The sequence below is a fragment of the Zeus faber genome (genome assembly GCF_960531495.2).
Source record: "Zeus faber genome assembly, chromosome: 3".
In the NCBI taxonomy this organism is placed as follows: domain Eukaryota; kingdom Metazoa; phylum Chordata; class Actinopteri; order Zeiformes; family Zeidae; genus Zeus; species Zeus faber.
In genome coordinates, this window is record NC_137190.1 from 23,997,507 (window position 1) to 24,022,012 (window position 24,506).

Consider the following 24,506-nt stretch of genomic DNA (forward strand, 5'->3'; position numbering starts at 1 on the left):
CTATAATCTCTAAAAATACAAAAAATACTAAAATGTGCATAATCTAATAATATAATATTAATAAAATTAACAACAGGCTACTGTATAACTTTGTCAGCATGCATCTACAATAGTGTATAATATGACTTGTGTTTATGTAAATTACTTTCTTATTATTAGAGATCCATCTCTATTGTTATTGTTTGGATTGTTATTATAATTATTCTCCTTGGCACTTTTTGGGCTAAAAGTGTCCAGAACAGGACAACCAATGGATTTACGGAGACGGTTGAGGTCTTGTTAGAACTGGGACGTATCAGATGTGGTTCAAGTTTCATCCATATCGATCCACATACGGAGCACGAATTTGTGAAAAAACGATTAAATCCGTCCGGAAGTAGCTGAATGTTTGTGCGTCCCCCGCCTGCCAAGGTCCTAAAACATCTGGTCAGGTGGTGAAGTGAGATGAGTTTGTGGAGTAAGAGGATTTGTGACATCATCATCCAATTCCTTGTATATGTGCAGGTTGTGGCTACAAACGCACATTCACACCATGTGAGCTGTGTGGTGTAGACTCCATCGCTCTGTAGTGGTTGCAGACCGCACGTGTGTGTGTGCTTGCGTGTGCGAGTGTGTGTGTGTGTGTATCGTCTTACCTGCTTGACGTTGGCGGGGCGTTTGATATTTGATCTATTTTGCCCTTTTTGTAAATATAAACGCATTCTGTTCGCATCTAACCTGGTGCCATGTCCCTCCTTATTTTGCAGCATTCGGGCCAGTCGTAACACAAACTGTAGGAGTCGAAGACAGTCCAAAACATATTCTGTGTTTGTGTCCTCACACATGGAGTTTGCTTGCAGCTCCACAGCAACGGGTCCGAATCATATCCGATTTATTTTAGTTCCAAAAGTTTAAAAAGTTGATGAAACATCTCTGAGAGACATGCAGTGTTCAATCAGTCTGAATGGAACTCATTTTTGGGATAAAGTAATAACACGCAACAAGTGAAACGACTTGTATTAGTAATTCTGCATGTCACGAAGACTCGGAAAACTTGTGTCGCCGTGGGAACAAAAAAAATTGTAATTGGTGTCGATAATGAGACTTACAGTAAGGCGCTTTATGACGTCATCATATTATTTCCTATAAATGTACAGATTGCGATTTAGAATGTCCAGCTGGACCATGTCCATTGTGTGGCATGGACTCGGTCACTTCGTAGTCTTTAGAAGTTACCAAACTATCGATTTACATGTATATTTATGTATGTATATGTATGTGACAAATAATCTCTTGAACTTGAACTGAACTTGATTTAGCTTCTTACCTGGTAGATGTCTGTAGATCTGTTCAATTGATATTTCAAATCCGTGGTCAAAATTACTTTACCAGATTAATGAAAAAATTTAAAGAAATCCTTGAAATGTGGTCTGAGAGTCCCTCAAAAACACTAATGTGGCAGTCAGTGATGAGTTCAAAATCCAATCGTGGAAACAGAACTTACTGAAAATGTAATCCAACAAAAAAATCAACTTTACTTAATATGTAAATTACACTGCTATCGTAAATCAACGTCATAATTGACGCATACGACACACAATATCTACCATCACAGAAACTCTGGATGTACTTCAATGCAGCAAGGTACGTTATAACAATGAAAACATATAGGTTCAAATAAAAAATAAAATATGTTTTTTTGGTAATAAACGTCATGTATAAACATTGTCCTATAACCACGCTTAAACTGTAATGAAAAGCCAGAAAGTGTTTGTGAGCTTGAGTAATTATTCCATAATAATTGCAAATTAATGTTAAGGTTACATAAATGGTATCTTCATTACAAAAGAGACGGATAATCTATAAAACTGACAATCTAAGACAAAAAAGAAGCCATTGTCAAAAAATCCAGTCATCAAGGTCAGTCACAATATTGAAAGAAAAAGATTGTTGTTGCCTCCAGCTTTATTTATTATAATTATCATTATTGTCATAGCATGACTCCCAATAGGCCTACCTTGCTCCCAATCCAGCAAAGATGAACAAAAAGAACACAATTTGCATACACCAAAATCAATCATGAGTTATCGTAACCACAATAGAATCTTATGGTAGTTGTGGGCATGAAGATCTCCCTCAAGTGTAATAAAGCCTCTCCTGCACAAGAGCAGGATTACTGGAAAATGAAAGGGAGCTCTTGAACTTCCACTTGGCCGTAAACAGTGATTCCTCTAATCGGACAATTCCCCCCTCATCTTTTGGCACCACAGCCCCCCCCCCCCCCCCCCCCCCGCCACCCCCCAATCTTTTTGGAACAGAAAGCTCCAGAACCCCTTCAACCACGTGGACTAAACCGTGACCCATTTTCTCTCCCTACAGCCTCGTGATGTGCGTAGCTTTGTGTTGAGATGTTTCAAAACATCTGCGACGAAGAGGATGGATTCGGGATTTCTCATATAGGCCAGGAGCCAAAACATTGTCATGCATGGAACACATTTTCACCAACAGCTGCGATATTGAAAGAGTCTGAATCATGTGGATCGCCATGTTGGTGCCAATCAGGCCAGCTGCTGTATCCATCTTTATAAAATCACATTTCCACAGTGCAACTTAAAGGGTGAATACCCACAGTGCCGTCTTATAATCACTGTAACACTTGGCCTTACAAGGCTTATTGCTTTAACAGAACCCTGGCTATAGCAATGTAATGGAAGCACGCCCATGCTCAACAACACATATTATTTAATGGTGGTTTGCGGATCATTCTTTCTGTAGAGAAGGTGAAAGGCTGCAACCTCCCTTCCCTCCAGGACCTTGAGGTGGGCGAGGAAGCTTGCAGCTGACCCTTCTCACCCAGGGCACCACCACTTTATGAGCGGCTGCGCCTGCAGGACCCAAACCTCGCGCCTCAAGAACAGCTTCTACCCCATGGTGATGCAGTGATTGCACAAAAATAATACACAGTCATTTATAATCATAAATTATAACATTCCAATAACTTATCCTGTGCATAGGATCACATTCCATATCTGTATATTTTACATATTTGACTATTCTCGTTTTGCTATTTTTCTTCGGCTATTTGTGTATATTTAGCTTTTTCTTTTCTTTTTTTGTTAATAGTTTTTTTCTCGAACGAATTGTAATGCTAGTCGTCTGTAGACACGCAGCCAAAATCACCCGAAAAATTCCTAGTTCATGTAAATGTACCTGGCCAAATAAAGTATTCTGATTCTGACGATGGAGAGCACCGGTATTCAACCTAAACCTTATTTTTCAAATCGCGTTCACCAAAGAAAGTTGGTGATTGCGTGGCCGTTGGCTGCAGCTCTTCTCTCCATCTGAATGGACCAATCTAGAAGATTCACTCGGGTTTGAATCCAAGCGATCGAAAAATAAGGTTTAGGTAAAAGAACACCAGAGTTCTCCTTTTAAAATAGGCTACTATTGGTTGGCAAGAGACACAAAAATAAACTCATTCTGTGACCAATAGGTCTCTCTTGTCCATTGCACATTTTCATTGATGGTAAAGTATGTGAAGAAGGCCTCCAGAGGTATTTTGCTCTGGACAGGAGCGTTGTGATGGCACAGTGCCAGGAGCAAGGATATCGTAAGGATGATTCACATCTGTGACTAGTCACGGCCATATTTCCCTTTCCCCCGAAGGTTTCTGCACAGTCCTGCTTTGCAGACCGGGCTCTGTGATGTCCGCTGTCCAACCCTCCACACCATTTATCCGCTGTTAATCCGCCGAGTGAATCCCAATGACAAACAAAATGTCTCCGTATCAGCTGTTAATCAGCTGTTAACAACTTGGCGCATTAATATAGAATTCAATTGTCGTATGGTCGCAGGTGTGGTATATCAATATTATACAACGGCTTAGAACATGACTGAGCCAATCAGAGTTAAGGACTAGAAACCATCAGCTCTGGTCTTAGGAGGCTCATGCAAATAAATGTTATTCTTCCACATTTTGACAAATTGGTTATTTTTACGTTGCTATTTTACCAGTTCCAGTTTACCAGTTCCAGTTCCCTTACCAGTTCCCCTGAGGGAACTGGTAAGGGAACCCATGATGATGTCATCAAATTCCTGTCACATGAATTAAGAGATTTGCTCCCAAAAAAGAAGTATTATCTGTTGTTAGAGGGTTAGGGGGGCTACTCTACCTCTGCTCTATATGGGATTGATGAGGGAATACACAATTTGTGTCACCATCTTGAGAAAAAAAAATAAAAAATAATAATGATTGTGTAATCCGTCACTATAGAGACGTAATAGGATTTAGATTTTATCTGGTATGGTATGTGTTTTCATAGGCGTCCCTTTATGTACTATCCATCTGATAATGCCAAATAGACCCAACCTTGCAGCCTGCAGACCTTCGTTCTCCTGTTGTCTCACGTTTTTGTCGAGTTAGACCCTCTGAAGCCCACAAGGAACACCTCCGTCGCAAGGATGCTGCGTCACTCAACCCATATTAGGTGTTGGGAATACGTTGACTGGGTAGACGTGTGCGATGAGAGGAGAGGAGAAGTAGATAGAGATAGAGAGAGAGAGAGAGAGAGAAAGAGAGAGAAAGAGAGAAAGAGAGAGAGAGAGAGAGAGAGAGAGCGACTGCTGTCCTAGCAACAGAGCAGTTCCCTTAGCAACCCAATGTGTTTAGAAAGGTAAGCGGGCCCCCACTGCTAACATACTGGAGGTTATCGTACAGCCTCCCCTTGACCAGGCGGCAGTAATCACACCTTGATCACATGAATTTGACACCGGCAGTTTTAATAGGTCAGTGTGTCGGGTTAGAGAACAAGTGGAGCGGCTTTTATCGAGGATGCCATCTTTTTTGAACAAGCGGCGAGAGGGGATAACTAAGTGACTGCTGCTTCATCAAAACAGAGACGTGTAAAGTGAGTGTCGCTGAAGAGCCTCAATTAAGCTTCAATTTCCTCCCCAGAGAAATATTAGCCATCAATCAAATTAAATGCAGACTGAGAGTCATTTAAGTTGTAAGATGCTGTGTTTTGGCTAAACAATCCAACGGTGGATTAATGAAATTACATGATTGTTGTTGCTCTTAGAGACCCTCACAATATTTGCCGTCAATCATTGCAAAACAACATTATTGCAAACTGAAGCCTTTTTTTTTTGGTCAGGCAATGTGAAACTTCACTGTACTGCAGGACGGTGTCTACTGTCCAGACTCTAAAAAGGCTATTGAATTCATATATTCATATTGAAATTGAAGAGCTACAAATTGAAAGGCTTAATGTTTCATGTTCAGTTTTTAAATGCAGGGAAATGTAAAACAACTGCAGAAATTTCCAGTCCTGACAAACACCTCTTGGTCTTCAACCAATAAATATGCTTTCAAAAAACAGCACTATCTGCAGGTCTGTTTATGTTTTACTTCTGTTGACAATTTGAAGAAGAAAAAAAAAAACAGCCTTGAAAAACGGCTGCAATTAACCGCTATTTGGCAAATAAACAATATTTTCCTGCACGTAAATACACAGGCCAGAAAATTGGTACTTCTTGCAAAGTTAAATTGAAACCACTGCAAGGTTCAAAACAACGATGAATCTTTCAAGAGCAAAGGAAAGTCTCAGTCTAAGTGACAGTAAAATCAAAATCCGTAATCGATTAAAAATTGAAACTGAATTAGTTATGGTTATGGTTAGTTATATACATAGAGTAGAGTACATGTCGCTGCTTTCTCTGGACCGGTGTTTTCTGACATGGAAAAGCCTCGCTTCTCAAGAGATAATAATATATATTAAAATAATAGATTCACATATTGCTACTTTTCAGCCTACATCCTCTGTAGCTTGAGGGTTAGCAGGAGGAGACATTTCACCTTGACCCAAATTAGACGCAAATACGAACACTCCCTCCAGCATCGCTGTTGTGCCGGGAGGAAGGTGGCTGTCTGAGTGAGACCTGCCACAGGAAATCTGCTTGAGGAATGAGGAATATGTCACTTTGACCATTTATAGCTCTAATAACCAGTAGAGCACGCAGTGTGGAGAGAAAAACACCCCAATTTTCTGTAGTGTGTGGTATGGCAATTCTTTAATAAGAGTCTGGCCTAATGTCATTAGTTCAATCTGATCTCGCACTATGTGACATGAGATATGAATGCATACGAACATTTGTTAATATTTATCAAATGTTATTATGTAAAATTCCATATTATCATTGCGCTAGTAAATTCTTCTGTACTGCCAGCCACTAACACATAGTGAACAAAAACACCATTTTAAGTGATTTAAGTAATCCTCTTGGGTCTCATTTGTGAATCCAGTCATATGATTGTCATCATTATCATTATCACCATCATCATCATCATCATCATCAATCTATTAAAAATCAATTTCGGCCAAATATTATTTGTCTGGAAATAGTTTTGTTTTTTTTAATAGATTGATGTCTCAATTTTGACACTTGACATTCTTTTTCAACCCACAATGTAATTCCACTTTGTATATTGTCTGGCATGTGGGGGTGGAAGTTGGACCATGTGGTACTATCCAGGATATCTTCAGCACCAAGGACAGCGCTTTGGGTGTACACATAAGAAGGGTACTCTATGGAGACTACACCCAGGTTGCGATCAACACCTTGTCTCCCACTAGGACTGTTCCTGCTCCCCCTCACTCACTGCACCATTCAGGGGCCGAGGACTCTTTGTGAACCGGGCCAATCACAACGTTCATAAATAGACAACGAGACCCACGTCTGCCCCGTAGCCAATCACATTTGTTATGCATAGTGAGTCTTTTCGGAGTGATTAAATCATCGTAATCTATGCCGAACACAGGAACATGTTTATATTCCTGAATTAAATTGTGAGGTCTTTTCCACTGGGTGTGAGTATAGTGACGTCACTGAAAAAAAATCCCGAAGACAATTCCAGGGATTACGCGTCCTCTGTCGGAGGCTGCTTTGGTGGTTGGGTTTAGCTTCCTCTTCCACATTGGGAAAGCGCATGAAATAGTACTCAGAGGAAAACATCTTGGGTGGCAGGAGTAGCGGCACCTTTTTTCGTTAGGGGACAGGGGACCAGGCCACTCCTGGAGCTCAAAGGTTATTTAGGGGCAGGACTGTGTTTACAGTGCCGGTCTCCATGTTTGGCAATAAGTGAACAGATTTGTTCCGTCCTCTCCAATCACTGTAGCTGGAAGATGGTTGGGTCTCTCTCTATCTCTACCTTTTATTATTCCTAGGCACCAGCTGAAGACCTAGAAGGAACTAGAAGGATCTAGAATCAGCCAAGACAAGAATTTGAACTTGACCTTGACTTAAGACTTAAGATAATATCAAGCCAACCTGATATCCTCGCTAGAGCGCAGGCTAGTCTGGGACTGATCGCAAGAGTTTCTGACCATCTCAAATCAAACAACTACAGGAGACGGGATTGCACTCTCCACGACCCTTAAGAGAGATCTCATGAAGATCTTCAAATTTGTCTTGGCACTCTTGGCTTTCCTCTTTCCTTGCGGTTGTGTATTTGGTGTATACTATGCATAAAAGTCAATTTCTCTGTAGTATCACTTAACCCACACATTAGTTGTGTTCGTATTCCATATATGAAACCCAACTTACACGAGAAAGGATGTTCCAGGAGCCCTGGTTCATAATGACCTCTGTTTGGGTGTTTTGTCGCTCTGGTGTCCTCTACATGTGTTTTGCTATGTAAGTCCCATCGTCCCATACTTGGAGACGCTTGGACAGCTGCCTAATGAGTACAAAAGGCCTGATTGGACGGTGGTTAGATCAAACACCACCCTGATGGACCGGAGCCCATTCATATTCATGTCTCTACAAGGACATTTGGCGCACCTCTGATTGATTCCCCGTAACAAGATTTGTTCATGTCCGGGCATTCCCCTTTCACTTTCTCTCTCTATTGATAGCTCCCTTCTTCACTCCCTCGCTCATGTACAAGTGCAAGTACACACACAAACTCATACTTGGAAAATAAAACACGCATACAGTACGCGTGTGCAGAGGCACATGCACACAAGCCAATACTCCAGGGAGACCCATCTTTCACCCCTCTTAATAAAGCGTGTTTTGAAATGGGTGTGACAGCAAAGGAGGAGAAGAAAAGACTAGCAGAAGGACAAAGTAAGAGGAGAAGACAGGGGGAACCTTGGGATTCCATGTCAGGTACCATTATACTGGAGCTCTCTCTCTCTCCCTCTCTCTCTCTCTCTCTCTCTCTCTCTCTGTCTCTCTCTCTCTCTCTCTCTCTCTCTCTCTCTCTCTTCTCAACATGACCTGATATAACATTCTCCCCGTCCTCTTCCTCAGTCGTATTACATTTACAAGAAAAGGTGCGCAAGAACTTTGTCGAAAAAAAGTTGCGTTTTAGATGAAGCTGGTTAGCGGTGCGGTCCATTAAAGCTGGAAAAAATGTGTGTAGGCATCTGTCTCATACAATTCACTTCTTTATACATTAATTCAACCAAGCTGCTGATGAAAATCTCACAAAGAAGCACTGCCCCTTCCCCTTGATACACACTTCAAACATTCTCCCAGATTGATCACTAGTCCGTGAAAAAAAAGAGAACCAATAAGAAATGTCATTGTGGAACGCGTTTTTAACAAGCAATTTCGTTTTTGTACAAAGGATCCTGAGCTTTACTGGTTTCTGGTTTGAACACAACATAATTACCTTTGGCATGCTTTAAAAACAGGCATACATATCGGCCATATCTTACCTGGAGGCATCGAAGCTGTCGTAGGACCCCACGGTGTAGTGTCTGAAGAGTTTGCGTCTGTCAGTGCGATCTGCCCGGGAATCTGCCAAATTAGAACAGGATCACATCAACAGTCTGATCTGGAAAATAGCAAGAGCTACTGTGTCTTTGTCTATGGTTTAATGGATTGTATTAAATTCAGAACATACAGTAGGATGTGAATGTTTAGAACAGGACACCTTACAGCACATGAGAATGAAAGCAAAGACAAGACAAATTGTCTGACACTCATCTACAAAAAAACTTGTTTGAACTGAAGGGAATGATCTGAATGTCATGTGTGCTATACAATAACACACGTGATCTGTTGTTAAATCCCTTGTGCTGATAATTAGCAGGGTAAGTTTAGCCATACAACTTTATACTCGTCCCTGCGCTTAAGGAGAGAACCTCAGGCTTCCCAGAACCCCCCCACAACAAAGCCACAAGCCACTTCTTGCTTGTAGGTGCAACTTTTGGGAGACGAGCACATTTCAACCACAGTGCTTGACAGCTGCCCAGTTGCCCCAGGCAACTACATTTGGGCCGTTGTCAACAACCTTCTGAGGTTTGGTTGTCCCATTGTCGACCACTTTTTATATGTTAAAATAGCGTGGTATACCTCATTGTCTGTTCAGAAACTGAAGATGATCATGGATATCATGGCGAAACAAGTGAGGTTGTTCATGTGTGGGTCTAATGAATAAAGTTGAACGATACCCCAATAACTTTTCAGAAAGGCACTTCTCCTCCTCCTCACTGCTTTTTTCCCAAAAAATCAATCACAGATTAAATGGACTAGGGCTTTGTAGATCAAATATCGGCAAGCACTTTGTCAGTCTTGGCAACCAAAAGCTGAGCACGGTTGCCAACTTGTCAACCACTTGGCAACCACCAGTGTCAGGCCCTGAATTGTATAGGCCACATCCAGAATCCAGATACCACCAGGTCATGGACTGTGGGTCTCCTTTCTATCCCTAAGACCCACACACACCCACCCTCTCTCTTACACACTCACCTCTCACCCTCACACACACACACACACACACACACACACACACACACACACACACACACACACACACACACACACACACACACACACACACACACTCACACACTCACACTCCCAGAGGGTGAGTGTGTGTTCCTCCCGCTCTACCCTTCCTGATCCGCTTGCCCTCTTCAGCAGTTTCTCTCTTTCACACATCATTTCACACCAGCTGTCATACTTTTACAGAAACTTCATCTCCTCTGCTCTGGCTCGGGTCCGACCATCTTTAGCGGGAACATTTCTCTCCTGATTCTCTGTCCACACTGTGGGACCGGAGGAGGGAGGCACAGAGCGAGAGATAGAGATACAGAGAGAGAGATGGAGAGAGGGAGCGAGAGAAGAGAGAATGCAAGAGAGAGAGCGAAGGGAAAAGGAAATACAGCATAAATAGATGAATGTTTTGGTTGATGAGCACATGCTGTATATAAGATAAATAGATAGATAGATAGATAGATAGATAGATAGATAGATAGATAGATAGATAGATAGATAGATAGATAGATAGATAGATAGATAGACAGACAGACAGACAGACAGACAGACAGACAGACAGACAGACAGACAGACAGACAGACGGACACATAGAGTTAGATAGATAGAAGATGGAGCGTGAGATATAAGAGAAACACATAAACAGTGAGACGGGAATTAGAGTCTACAACATCACAGAATGCCCACTCCATAGCAACTGTTGTCCGACTGTGCTTGTTGGTTCCTATGGTCACAGATCAATAGGCGAGGTGCAATTGTGGCAGTTTTAAAGGCCTCAGTGTGTGTGTGTGTGTGTGTGTGTGTGTGTGTGCGTGCGTGTGGCTATCAAGGTGGTTGTATGAAGTGCAAGTGTGAGTAGGCTTGCCTGCATGTGAATAAGGAGCGATACGTCACATTGGACGGAATATATCCTTTAGTTCACTCATTCCAGCGTTTGTTACCGTTCCAGGAATATATTTCTCAATATGTGCGCACCAGAAAACACCAAACCCGGAAAAACACACGACCGGCCATCATTCTGCGTCCCTCTCACTCCTGCTGTGACATCAATCTTACAGACAGAATGCAAAATGAAGCGAGGGAAGATTATTTACGAGCGATAATCTTCGCTAAGCTTCAAGGGGGGGATACTGTGGATTAGAGTTCACTTATCACAGCTAAACCCAAGTTAAATAACAAACCGCAGCTTGAGCAACAAAATGTTGACCTAGTGTATTGGATGAACAAGGTTTCAAATGTAAAAACATAATTTCGTCATTCATCATTTATTACCTCCCAGAATAAGTCGGAACCATAAACTATTTTCAGATCGGTAAAAAAGCATCGTGAGCGGCCAGGTATTGACTGCGGCATCACTTCTTCCCTGATCAGACGGACACTATGTTTGACACTATGCGATGGAAGACGAGTCATTTGTGATGGATTAGTTATGTAATTGTTGAGATTTGCAAGATTGTAATAACAAAACGTAAGTCTGCAGTGTCAGTGACGGGTCATGTCTGCAGAATGTGGACAAGCTGTCCGCCGGCTCGGAGCTGGAGGCCCCGAAAACCTGCACGGCTACATCTTTGCCGATACTTAACGAGATAACCAACACAGTCTATGACAGAAAGACCTTGACGCGGCCCGCAGCGCCTTTAGAGTTCAGCGAATAAGCTGGAGCACCTCTTCACTCTTTATCAGGATTAAAATAGATGAGCATTGTTTAAACGACTTTGCAGAGGATTGTGCCGAGTGGTAGCCAGAGTCCGGAGCAGGACAAAGTCTCTTTCTTTATTTACAAAGAGTCTCATTATTTGCGGAAGAAAAAAAATCTGAAAAACTGAAAATCAGACCAAAATGTCCAGTGGTAGTTATGTGAAAATGTCACATAATGGTGGCTGCTGATAAAATTCACTAGATATTGACTTTAGGTTTGTAGACTAAGGATCTGAGCGAGCTCAAAACTCAGCGTAGGCATAAGAGGTCAGAAGAATACCTGGTTATGATTATGCTTATGATCCGATTGTGAAATTGCTTTTTTTGTGAGAAATATTGATCAAATTGATAAACTCGATATTGTATGTTTTATATATACAATAACACATAAGAACCATTTCTAATGTGATGTGTTTTGGAATCATCTCCTGGTACCAGCATGGGCTTCCCCTGTCTCCTGAACTATGTTCACCTGTTTATGGCCTCTAAGGATGACTTTAAACAGGGAATCATAACTGGGATATCTGCTATTTCTTTCAACTTATATAAAACAAAAGTGTTTCCTGAGGTGTCCATCACAAGAACGAGGGTAATGGATGGTGTTGTTAAATGAGCAAGATGTCTCTATTTACAGAGAGTAATATTATCTTTGTGTCTATCTACTCACCTGATACTCATTTAGGCATTTAAAGCATTGTGAATGAACACTGACACGTTCTTCTCAACTGCAAGGAAGGCTCTTCAACTCAATCGCCGATTTGTCGACAAACGTCCTAGAAACATTAGATATATTCTTATGAGGGCGGACGAATAAGCACCCCTTCAAAACCTCCAGCAAAATAACCTGCATTATTATTATTATTTTTATTCTACAGGCTAAAAATGTCCAAGCGGGCTCTACTTTAGCAGTAAGACCTTGAGAACGTGCAGAACAGAACGTTTACGCCCCCCCTGCCCCCCCACTACACACACACACACACACACACACACACACACACACACACACACACACACACACACGCACACACACACACACACACACACACACACACACATACAGTATTATTTTAATTTTAACAATTTAGCCTAATCCTGTTAATTGAATAGATGTGATGCGGCAGGATTAATGCAGCTTAGGCGTGCTTTGTTCGGGTAATGGTTTGAAACCTTGAGAAAAGGCAAAAGCACACAAGGGGAAAACTCATCTCACGGCCCCCACACAAAACCCATTTGGCACAGGTTTATACGCAGCTGTATATTTTCAGCATCTGTGAGGTCTGGCCCAAGGTCCAAGGCCCAAGGTCCAAGGCCCAAGGCCATAGTCAATCCCAATGATCAGGAACTCAGTGATGTACATATGCAAGGGGGGTTCTTCTCTTCATACAATGGTTATTTTTGTACTGGCTGTCTGGACCAGGACATTCTTGAAAATTTGATTAATCTGAGCCATAACCCAATGATATGGATCAGAACCTTAAATCTAGAGTAATGGATCACTCTGGATCTACTGAGGCGTATCAGTATGCTGGTGGAGAGCATCAAGCTGCCATATCATTCTTCAACATTTGTCTCCGGACACTTGGAACGGACCTACATGTCTCAGTCACCTGCATTTCCCAACTTAAGTCTTTCAATCAATTCACTTCAACTGTTCGAATGTTTGATGAATGGTTGCCGTCCATGTCCTGCACAATAGCAACAGACCCGTGCTGGGCTCACGGCCCATGCCCCCCAGTGGATGCAAGCGGCCATACTGTGCTCCCATTTTCCAGCAGGTTTCCTCAAGAGGCAAACCCCGGGGCAATTTGTATCTGGCATGTGTGATAAGCACTCCCAATGCCAAGGGCCCGGGGTTATGCTTTAAAGAAGCCACCTAGAGGACGGCAAGCGGCCAGAAAGAGAGAGAGAGGGAGAGAGAGAGAGAGAGAGAGAGAGAGAGAGAGAGAGAGAGAGAGAGAGAGAGAGCGAGAGAGAGAGAGAGAGAGAGAGAGAGAGAGAGAGAGAGAGAGAGAGAGAGAGAGGAACATGTTGCTCCCATCTGCCTCCATCATTATGCTGCACACTGCACACACACACACACACACTATTGTGTGTGTGTGTGTGTGTGTGTGTGTGTGTGCTTGTGTGTGTATGGTTTAAAAGGAGAACACACCTGAGAAACCAAAGGCATAAATAGCCACTGGGGATCATCAGGAAGAAGGCTTTAATGCTGGTTTCTCAGCATTTAGAAGTCATGTTTAACTCTGTTATAAGTACCTTCTAATTCACTCTCATGATTCATGAATGATGTGGTGTTGTCTACATGGTCCAGACTAATCGTGAATTTTTTTAATGGTGTTTCAAGAGGAGCGCCCCTATCTGCACGCGTGTCTGTGAGAGCGACAACTTCTGCAACCGCGTGTTGCTGCAACAATGCCAATAATTAAACAAGGCGAGACAACTGCATACCAGGTGACACGAGGGAACGTAGAAGAAGAAAAAAAAGAAGAAGACACAGGAGTTAGGAGGAAAGCGTCAATCCCTCTCAATGTCGTCTGGACCCAATAAACAACTGGGAGAAGGAAAGAGAGAGAAGCTAAGGACAAAAGTGACTGTGATGTCGCCTTTTCTATTTTTTTTACATTTTCTTTTTCGTTAGAGGGACAGAGTGTGTCGTGATATGTTCATTAGCATGTACCCAGAGGACATCAGGGCACAGCTGAGTTAGCAGTGCAATGGAGTGCTTAGTCTGGTGTAAAACTAGAGTAGATAGAGGCAGATAGAGGGAGACAGATAGAGGGAGACAGATAGATAGATAGATAGATAGATAGATAGATAGATAGATAGATAGATAGATAGATAGATAGATAGATAGATAGATAGATAGATAGATAGATAGATAGATAGATAGACAGACAGACAGACAGACAGACAGACAGACAGACAGACAGACGGACAGATAGACGGATAGATAGAGGATGGAACGTGAGATGTGTGTAGACAGTGAGACGGGAATGAGAGTGAGTCTACATCACAGAATGCCCACTCCATAGCAACTGTTGTCTGACATTTCAAAGCAAATATATATTCTTTCTACTCTGCTACGTTTCTAACACCTCCTTTACTTTAGTTAAATCAGGGACTAGACCTAGATCAATGATTCATTAGAACCATATCCTTGTGAATAATAATGACGCCACTTTTTGGAGGGAAATTTTAGTCATACACTGTATATGATTCAAATTTATATGAGTTTAAAATCTGCATGAGCACCCATCTGCAGGAACAGAAAAGCTACAGTAGCACTTATTATTGGCTGTTTTATATCAGGGCACTGGATATGAAAAGCACTTTTAATACTTTAAGTACATTTAAGAGCTAGTACTTATTTACTTTTACTTTAGTAGAAATGTCAACGCTTTCACTTGCACAAAATGAAAAAAAGGTCTCAGTGCTTCTTTCTCCACTGTTGGTTTTACATGCACACACACACACACACACACACACACACACACACACACACACACATACACACACGCACACACACACACACACACACACACGGATCGCGTGCCTGGGGAAAGTCTTAAGAAACGGCCTTGGCCTTATTTGTACTCCGCCTTATTTCTGTATCGGGTGATGCCAGCCAGTGTGTGTCCTACATTAAAACCACCCCGTGCCACGCTCCCTCTGGTGGCGGCACAGGGAACGCTTCTCAAAAACCAAGACGCCAAAGAATCCTCTTGTGTTGAGAAAAAAACAAGCATCACACACATTGTGTGTGGCACATTGTCACTTTGCCAGTTCAGGAGGCTCGACGTGCTTGTTGTTACACACTCGGTAATAAGTGGCAGCGGCGATCCGTACTTATCCTTTCACTGTCATCATCGCATGCATCAAGAACCTCCCGGAATAGTTAAGCGTGTACTTTGTGGATGTTACATCATAAGGGCAGGAGAATGGGGGAGTACGCACGTTGATAATGAGACAGGGACTTACAGCTCCGCTCCTCGCTGCCTTTGGAGGGGATCTCTTCCACGCAGTCGGCTGGAAACCAGCCCACTTGGCCCCGGGCACTTCCCTCCCAGAATCCCCCCTCTCCGATGCTCAGAACTGGACCGAGGGAGAAGAATAAAGAAAGCATGGTGGAGAATGAGGGGAGTGAAACGACTTTCACAGAAAAATAAAAACTACTACAAAGTGAAACCGCCACAGAAAAGCAATGATTGAGCCACTTACTCTGGGCTATAGTAACAGATACATTCAAACCAAACAGTCAGTGGTGGAAAATCCAAGTTCAGAAAGTAAAATTCCACCCTGGCATTTAGAGTCTATCATGTGGATTTTGAAGATTGAAACCAACTGGCAGGACTTTAACTTTCTCAACCCGGAGTTTTCCACCCATGCAAACCGTTCGGTATGGCACTCCTGCGCATTGAGTTTTGTTTTTATGAAATTAAAATTCACAGCTCCAGGTTCCACAGAGAGCGGCAACGCACCGGAATTGATCAGTTTGCCTTGTGAGCCGGTCTCATCAGTGTGGCGAAAAACAAAACGAGATTCCCCCCCCCCCCCCCCCCCCCCCCCCCACACACACACACACACACACACACACAGCGTTCCTCCTTTTGAAGCAGCATGCCGGTTCCCCAGCAAACTTCATTAATGATGAGGACACTGTGGTGCTTCGGAAGCAGGCTGTGTGTCAGCATTGTCCAATTGCCAAATGAGTTTTCTTTATTGGCTGTCGTACTGTAAATGTACCAAAACTGAGATGTGTTCTGAATCCTGAGTTTTGTGTACTGTCGTTACGGCCCCACAACATTGGAACGCTGAATATGACTGCGTATGACAGAAAATATGAGAGAGAGTGTTTTTTGTAATAATTATTCCAATAATAATTTACGAAGTTGAATGAACTCAAACATTTCCAAGAAGGTCTCTCAACAACCTAACATCTGGGAAGGGAGACATTTCCCTCTGTTTTTAGGAGCTTTTCCTGTGGCAAACTAACACTGTGATGGACTCAGGGTTAGTGAACACTGTTCTTTGAATGTGGGTATGTAAAGTCCTTTAAAATATTCTTTAACCGAGAGCTATGCAAATACAGTAGTCTTGAATTGTCTTGACATTTTTTGAGGTCACCAAAAGTGACATGAAACCAATAACCATCCAAGAGAGCCAATAGGAAAATACCACACCAACCAATTGACAGTTGTCCTCCCTCTCACCTTTGACCCTGTCATTCTTGTACAGGTGGATTTCGCCCTCGACCTGGGGGGTGTGGGGTCGAACTGTCACAAAGTTTCTCCCGGGGACGGCGCTGTACAGCTTCCTCCTGGTGCCCACCGTGTCCGTGTGACTGTGGGAGTGACGGAGAAGAAGAGCCCATGGGTCAGAATGATTTCTACGTTTACCTTTTAGCCGCTGTAAACAGGGATCACCTGTAAATAAAGGCTTGTTCTCAGTATAATCTGAAATATAACATATATAACAAGTTACAGTGTGCATATGCACACATTTGCCTCCAGAAACACACACACAGACACACACGCGCACACGCGGGCGCGCGCACACACACACACACACACACACACACACACACACACACACACACACACACACACACACACACACACAGACACACAGTAAAAATAAGTGCGGCAGTCCCTAAGGTCCAATGGCTTCTGGATAATATACAGACCTTTCAACCACACTGGAAGCTGTACAGAACTTGATGGATTAGTATGTTTAGTCTTACTACAAAGACAGAGATAAAGCAGCGGAGCTCATCGGAGCATTGCACGTGTGTTTATGGTGCGATGCTGAGCAGCACTGGTGATTAACCAACAAATTGGAGCAACGTGTCATTCCATCAGTGTATCTTTGGATACAGCACAGAGCCAGACAGTGAATGGTTGGAGTGTATGGTGTGGTGGTAGGGCTCCACTCAGTGGGCACACTCCATAACAACACTCGCCACAAAAGGGATGCACAGCACAATTCACTTCACTCAGTAGTGTGCTTAAGGTGTTGGAATTCTGTTTAATACAGGGCAGGAAGCAAAGATTTTGGTTTCAGAAGAAGACTGGTTTTGTCTGCATAATGAAGTTCTGAAATTCTATAAGCTTATTAGTTCTGAAATTCCATAATAAATGGAATAAAAAATACACCATTTTGAAAGTCTGGATTTAAGACGAAAAGGTGATCAAGAGCACAAAACCAGGGCCCAATAGAAACAGTTACACACTAGAAAGTGGCCAATACCTAGACAGACAGACAGACAGACAGACAGACAGACAGACAGACAGACAGACAGACAGACAGACAGACAGACAGACAGATAGATAGATAGATAGATAGATAGATAGATAGATAGATAGATAGATAGATAGATAGATAGACAGACAGACAGACAGACAGACAGACAGACAGACAGATAGATAGATAGATAGATAGATAGATAGATAGATAGATAGATAGATAGATAGATAGATAGATAGATAGATGCTAAAAGTAATAAATAATATATAGAGGATAACTGCCCTGATACAATAACAATTAATAATAATAAGCAAAATAATAATAATTATAACTTTTAGTATTATAGCTGAAGGCAGCAATACACCGGGTTTAGTCATGTCTGGTCCTATTCGAGTTTTCCGGGTTCTGTGAAATGCAGCACGATTTTTCGAGTTTGCCGCATCGGCTCGGCATCGGTCTGTCGTCTCCTGGTTGCTCGTCTCATGGAGCAACCACTATGCAGTCTACACAGTGCAACCCTCCGGCCTATGTTTGCCTGTAAACCATAACTTCTCATTGGTATAACTCACCGTGTTATCTGTGGAAATCGAGCTGCACTCTCAGTGACAGGTGGCAGCTGCTTGGTGCGGTGTTGGGCACGTAATTTATTTTTTAATTTTTTACATAATTTTTTTGGAAAGTTGAGTTGAGTTTTTTACTTGGATTACTATCCATCTATCTGTCTATCTATCTATCAGTAAGTTACGTTTCCATGATATACGGAAAACATTGTGGTATTTCTGTGGGTAATTACTATTGCACATCATTTATTTTTCCGACGCCTCACTGGAACTTGAACACATCACTCAGTCGCACATTTCAGTGTTTTGGAGCAGACATGCGAAAATCTTTCAGGGATTACTTTTTATTCTATTTTTTATTAATGCGGCAAAGTAATGTGGACCACGGATTTATATATCAATCGAGCAGATCTACTGACATCTACCAGGTAAGGTAATAACAACAACAACAAACATGGCGACAGTGAGAGACAGAGATATAGTACAAGAGTAAAAACACAAGACAGCAAAATGTTTAAAAAGTATAACAAGATTTAAAGGGAAAGGGAAAGTGAAAGGGATGAAAATTAAGTGAGAGGACATTCTTTTCCCAGAGCGGTAAGTGGGTCACCTTGTCCTGTGGAGCATGTTCCTCCTCAAACCTCCAGGAGCCTATGGATAGGTAACCCCATTCAGCGCCCCGAGAGGCGGCTCGCATGTTCACCAGGCGGACCCTGGCCTCCACTGCCGGGCGTCCCGAAACAGCCCGAAATACACAGCCACGGGATCGGGAATATATAAACCGTTTGATTATTATTTGATTATTTAATCAGAATCCTTCAGAATCCAGAATCCACCAGGTACATTTACTAGGATTTGTTCCAGTGAGGACAGGTGCGTTTCTCCACAGCATAAAAAAAGTGCAAAAAAATAAAATAAAATAAAAAAAAATAAAAAATGAAAAAAATATAAACAATTAAAAATGAGAATAGTCAAATATATACAAATAGAAAAAAGAAAAAACAGGAAATATACAGAAATCAAAAATATACAGAATAAAATGCTCTGGTATGTCTACCTGGATGATGACCTCAGGTTATGTGCAGTTTTTTTATATTCATCGTTAATATTTTTTGGTATGTTTTCCGACTGTGGGTGTCTGATTTCTGTTTCTCTTCCCTCCATCTTGCGGCAGTCACACATTGTCCACTCTGTAAGGCATTTTTTCATTTTCACCTCTGCAGAAAACGGACATTTGGTCCCTCGGAATGTCTCCTGTGGTTAGCGAGGCATCTGCTGTCATACTACGTTGGGAGCTGTTAGGAGTGTCTGCGAGGGCTTCACCAGAACAGAGAGCGCATTAAAAGCAAATTCATTTCTAATGAGACCCTGGCTGTGGTGGAACCACACGGTACAAACAAAGTGACGCCCATTACAGCAGGAACATCACATTTTCTTTGACGGGCTGGCTTTACTCATCACAGCATTGTCTTCCAGGCATGTGGTGTTTTTATCTCTCTAATTTCAGATTATTATTTCGCAGATCTGTCGTGGAGTGTGTTCAAGTCCCACAAGTCCAGTGATGGAAAAAAAGAGAAAACCTTGTGCAAGCGAGATAAAGAGGCACAAGAGTGTTTTAAAGGCTAAATTGTATGAAAATAAATGAGAGAAATACTCAGACTGGGAAAATAATGAGATTGGGATGTACTAAAAATACAAAAAACACACACGCAGAAACAGCAGAGTTGCAAAATACACAATATGAAGAAAAACAGTGAAAGATCTTGCTTTTTAAACAGGCTATTGACTATAAAGGGAAGTGTCAATGTGGTTGCAAGTGGAGAGTGCATGTACTGTACTACACAGTACTGTACTATACTATAATATACAGTAGTATGCTGTACTGTACTGAATTGTACTGTATAATATAATGTATTGTACTATACAGTACTGCACTATACTATACTATATAGTACTGCACCATACTGTGCTACATACTGTACTATACAGTACTACACTTTACTGTACTATACTTTACTATACTATACAGTACATCGCTATAATATACGGTTCCAAACAGAACTGTAATATACTGTACTATATTATGCTATACTGTACCATACAGTACTGTAATAAAAAGTACTGTATTATAAGTATACTGTATTATAATGTACTGTACTATGCTGTAATATACAGTACTGTGCTATACTATATCCTGTACTAAACTGTAATATATTAGGCTATACTGTACTATACTGCCATCTACTGTACTTTACTATACTGAAATTTACTATACTGTGCTGCACTATACTATAGTATACTACACGATACTATATTATACAGTCCTATACAGTACTGTTCTGTACTTTACTATACTATATGTGTTATGATGAGTGTCACAGATGTATCACAGAGTACTGTACTACACTGTAGTGTAGTCTATTATACCATACCATACTGTACTGTACTCAGATATGCTTCTCTGTGCCGCACTGACCTAAAATGAGCGGCAATGTACAGTTTGTTACGTAGCGCACTGTACTGTTTTGTGTCGTACCATTCGACAGAAGTGTGCTCAGTCCAACCCCCCTGAGCCGCAGCGCCTCCTCGCACGTTGGGTCTCACTCGTCCCGATTTTACCACCGGAGCATCTCCGAGCCTTTGGAGGCAGCTCCAGAGCCGGACGGCGCGGCGTCGTTGGCAAGTGCCCAGGTGGACTGGAGGCGCTAATTAGATAGTGTTGATTAATACCAGCTGTGCATAATTTGGGCTATAAATGGACGGCTGCCCGGGACAAGGAGAGAGAGAGAGAGAGAGAGAGCAATAGAAAGAGGGGGGATGTGCTGGAATTCGGAGACGGAGCAAAGGAGGGGACGCAAAAGAGAGGGACGGAGCAAAGGCGAGGGAGCAGCGGCAGGAGGAGGAGATGCCGTGGGAGGGAAGAGAGGAGGGTGAGAGAGTGCAACCGGGGGTGGGGGGAGGGGGGGACGGGGGAGGGAGGGAGGGAGAGGCGGAGGAGAACTTCAGCAGCGCGCGCGCGAGAGAGAGAGAGAGAGAGAGAGAGAGAGAGAGAGAGAAGGAGCGATCTCCCCCTCTCTCCTTCCCTCTGCCTTTCTCTCTCTCGTCTGCCTGAGTGCGAGGGTGAGAGATGGAAGAAGGCGAGAAAGAGAGAGAGAGAGAGAGAGAGAGAGGGAGAGAGAGAGCGCGAGAGAGTGAGTAAGTAAGAGGAGAGAAAGGAAACATGGGAAGTGGTGTCAGAGGGAGAGATAGAAAGGGAATTATCCTAATGCCTCCCGGGCCAGGGATTTAGGACTTCCCAGCAATATTCTTTATTTGATTGTTTATATACCGATTGTTCTTCATTCCCGACAGATTGCCACGTATTGGGGTTTAGAAACAAAGTGGAACTCTCTGCGTTTTCCCAGAGCTGCGTTCGCACCATCCGAGTCGGATCCCAAACCTCGCCGGAGCCACGTCGCGCTAAACAAGCGATGTTCCATTATTCCGGCTTTGCAAAGACGTCACGCGCCTCCTCCGACCTGAGAACGGCAGTGCCGGGCGCGGCGTCCCGTGGCTGATTGACAGCTGGGCGCCCGTTTGCCGAGCGGAGGTGTCGCGCGGAAATGGCGGAAAAGGGGCGGGCAGCGCCGCCGGCGGTTTCTTACATGCAGGGGGCGGGGAGCGCGGACCAGACCACGGGAGGAGGACCGGGTGAAGGAGCTCAGAGGGATGGTGAGGGGACGGCTTCTGGAAGCCACGGCTCGGACGCGGTGGGGTGCCCGTGGTCCGGGCATCGCGCGAATGATACACGGGGTAAACGCTACGCGATCCACCGTTTGCGAAAGAGCACCGATCCGTGCTCAGCAGACCGTCACAGTCCTCCGACTAGCTGGGAAGAACGTGACTTGATATCTCACGGTACTAGGGTCGTGGTGGGAAGGTCTGGTTGGGCTGGGGGGCGACTTGCCGAAATGCTATTGGGCGGGATTCTATGGTCGAATTTAGGGGAGACGGAACTTCCTGTCGTTCTGCAAAGGCGGAATGACCCTGGGGTCGCCTCTCGACGACGGTCTGAAACCCTGCAAACCCTTGCGACCGGATCGCGAACGCGGCGATCTGCGAATTTTCAAACCGATTGTACATCGCGAGGTGCCTGCGGCGCGCAATGTACGACCGACATCCAAATCTTTTATAAATCCATTTGAAGAGGTGTGGCGGCCTCCTCGTCTCATAAACAAGACACCTATGATGCTTCCTAAATAAAACCGCGACGTTGTCGTCGCTGTATAATAAATGTACAAGTGGCTCCCGGTATCGATGCTCTCGGGGTCACGAGCGGTCGCAGCGATGTGTTCACTAAGCTCACGCAGTGCACCGATGGAACGGCCTATACTTCATCTTTATCCGATATACACAACTCTTTCTATTTATCTGAGTCATGTTTTCGTGAAATCCGGCGCGCAGAGGACACGACGAAAGTGGAATTCATTAAAGTCTCTCACACGGTGCCCCACCACAGAGAAAAGACGCTATTATGAAGCTATAACATCGTCAAGCGGGAGCTGTCCTCCCCTCTCTCCTCTGGCCCTTCTCTCCTCCACGCTGTCACTCGTCTTCTTTTGATTCCGCCCCACCTTCCTCCCTCCCTTCCTCCCGCCTCTCCTCTTTTTTTTTTTTTTTTTTTCATCCTCCCTCTCGGCGGCACTTTTCCTCGCTCTTCCTCTGGCGCCCGTTAACATCTCGGCAGTCACGTGCCTTTTTTTTTTTTTTTTTTTTTGATGCCTTGATGTGTTCATCGTCCCTTCTCAGGAAGTCCTCTCCTCTCCTCCCCTCTCCGCGCCGCTTTCTTTTTCCTTTCTGCTTTGCTTTCTTTTCTTTCTTCTGTTTTTTGTTTTCCCTGCTCATCTTCCGATTTGTTTTCCATTCGTCTTCTGTCGTTTCATCCCTATCCTCTCCTCTCCTCCCCTCCCCGTCCCACCCCGACCCCCTCATCTCCTCCCTTCTTTTCCCCCTCACCTTGCTTCCCCTCCTGTCCCCTCTCCTCCTCTCCTCTCGGTTCCTCTCCTCTCCTTTTCTCCCGTTCTCCTCTCCTCTCCTTTTCTCCTCCTCTCCTCTCCTCTCATCTCCTCTCCTCTCCTCTCCTTTTCTCCTCCTCTCCCCTCCTCTCCTCTCCCTCCTCTCCTCTCCTCTCTGTGCCTCTCTTCTCCTCTGACATGTCTCCTGCTCCAATCTGACATCAGACAGATGTAGTGCTGGAGAGTGTGGGTGAGTGTCGGTGCTCCACGCTGCCATATGTGCCCATCCCATAATCTGGCAGAGACAAGGAGGGGGCGTCCGGGGAGCATGCGTCTTAATCATGGTTGACAGTGACATCGGTGCAAGATAAACACCCCTCACCGTCTAATCCTTCACCGATCATATGCTCGCGGTCCAGTTCGTTCCAGTGCTCTGTTGCACAAACACACTCGCTCAAATGTGGAAACACACATACACATACACACACCACACACAAATACAGCTATATTTCCTAAGGCCCAGGCACACGCAGTAAAATGAATTATGTAAGAATCAGAAATCTCTGTGCAGGTTTTCTGAAGCATACATACATCGCTCTGCATGCGTGCAAACTCACACTGAATCACAAAGTCTTGGAGGGCCGCCATAGCAACGGTTGCTGGAGCTACAGTGTCCCTTTTGGTGGCACATCCTACACAAAATGTGCCAATGTTACGTATGTCTTAATATGGATGCTGGAGTGCTTGAAGGTTCCTAATCGTCCACATTTCAAAGACCCGACAAAACATACCATATTCCATGTTGGAGGTAACAATCACCCAAATCCCGATAACCTGCTTAGTCTCAGCATCATTGGAGTGATGCGACTCTTTGCATAGTATCTTCATTAGTTGTGAATTTTTTTCAGTTTTATCTCCAGCCTGTTGCATCTATTGTCCTCTGATGCCTCCTGGAAGGTTAAAACAGCTAATTTAAAAAAACATTCAAAAAACAACAACAACCGTAGCCTGCTTTAGGAGGTGTGAGGGGTGTGACACCAGTCCATGGTGCCAAAAAACAAAGTGAGTCTCTAATTAGCCGATCCAGTGGCGTGAGGAAACTGCAGGTAAACAAAGTCCATGCAGGCAGGAAGTGTCTGGACAAACGTGTAACAACTTACCTGCACAGATACACATGCACGCTCGCATAAATTCAAATGAATGTTTTCATCGGTTTACCTCCATTCTGTTCAACTTTAACCATGAC

General features: G+C 43.5%; 1 protein-coding gene across 1 annotated transcript in view; it reads right to left on the reverse strand.

The window, feature by feature from the left end:
- Nucleotides 1–24,506, reverse strand: part of shank2a (SH3 and multiple ankyrin repeat domains 2a) — a gene marked incomplete at its 3' end in the record, with an annotated part of 109,005 nt that overhangs the window by 44,307 nt on the left and 40,192 nt on the right. The window contains exons 11-13 of the mRNA XM_079997888.1: nucleotides 16,674–16,804; nucleotides 15,442–15,555; nucleotides 8,703–8,784 (exon numbers count right to left, since the gene is read on the reverse strand). Coding sequence (XP_079854014.1) covers nucleotides 8,703–8,784; nucleotides 15,442–15,555; nucleotides 16,674–16,804 — 327 coding nt within the window. The remainder of the gene's footprint in view (nucleotides 1–8,702; nucleotides 8,785–15,441; nucleotides 15,556–16,673; nucleotides 16,805–24,506) is intronic.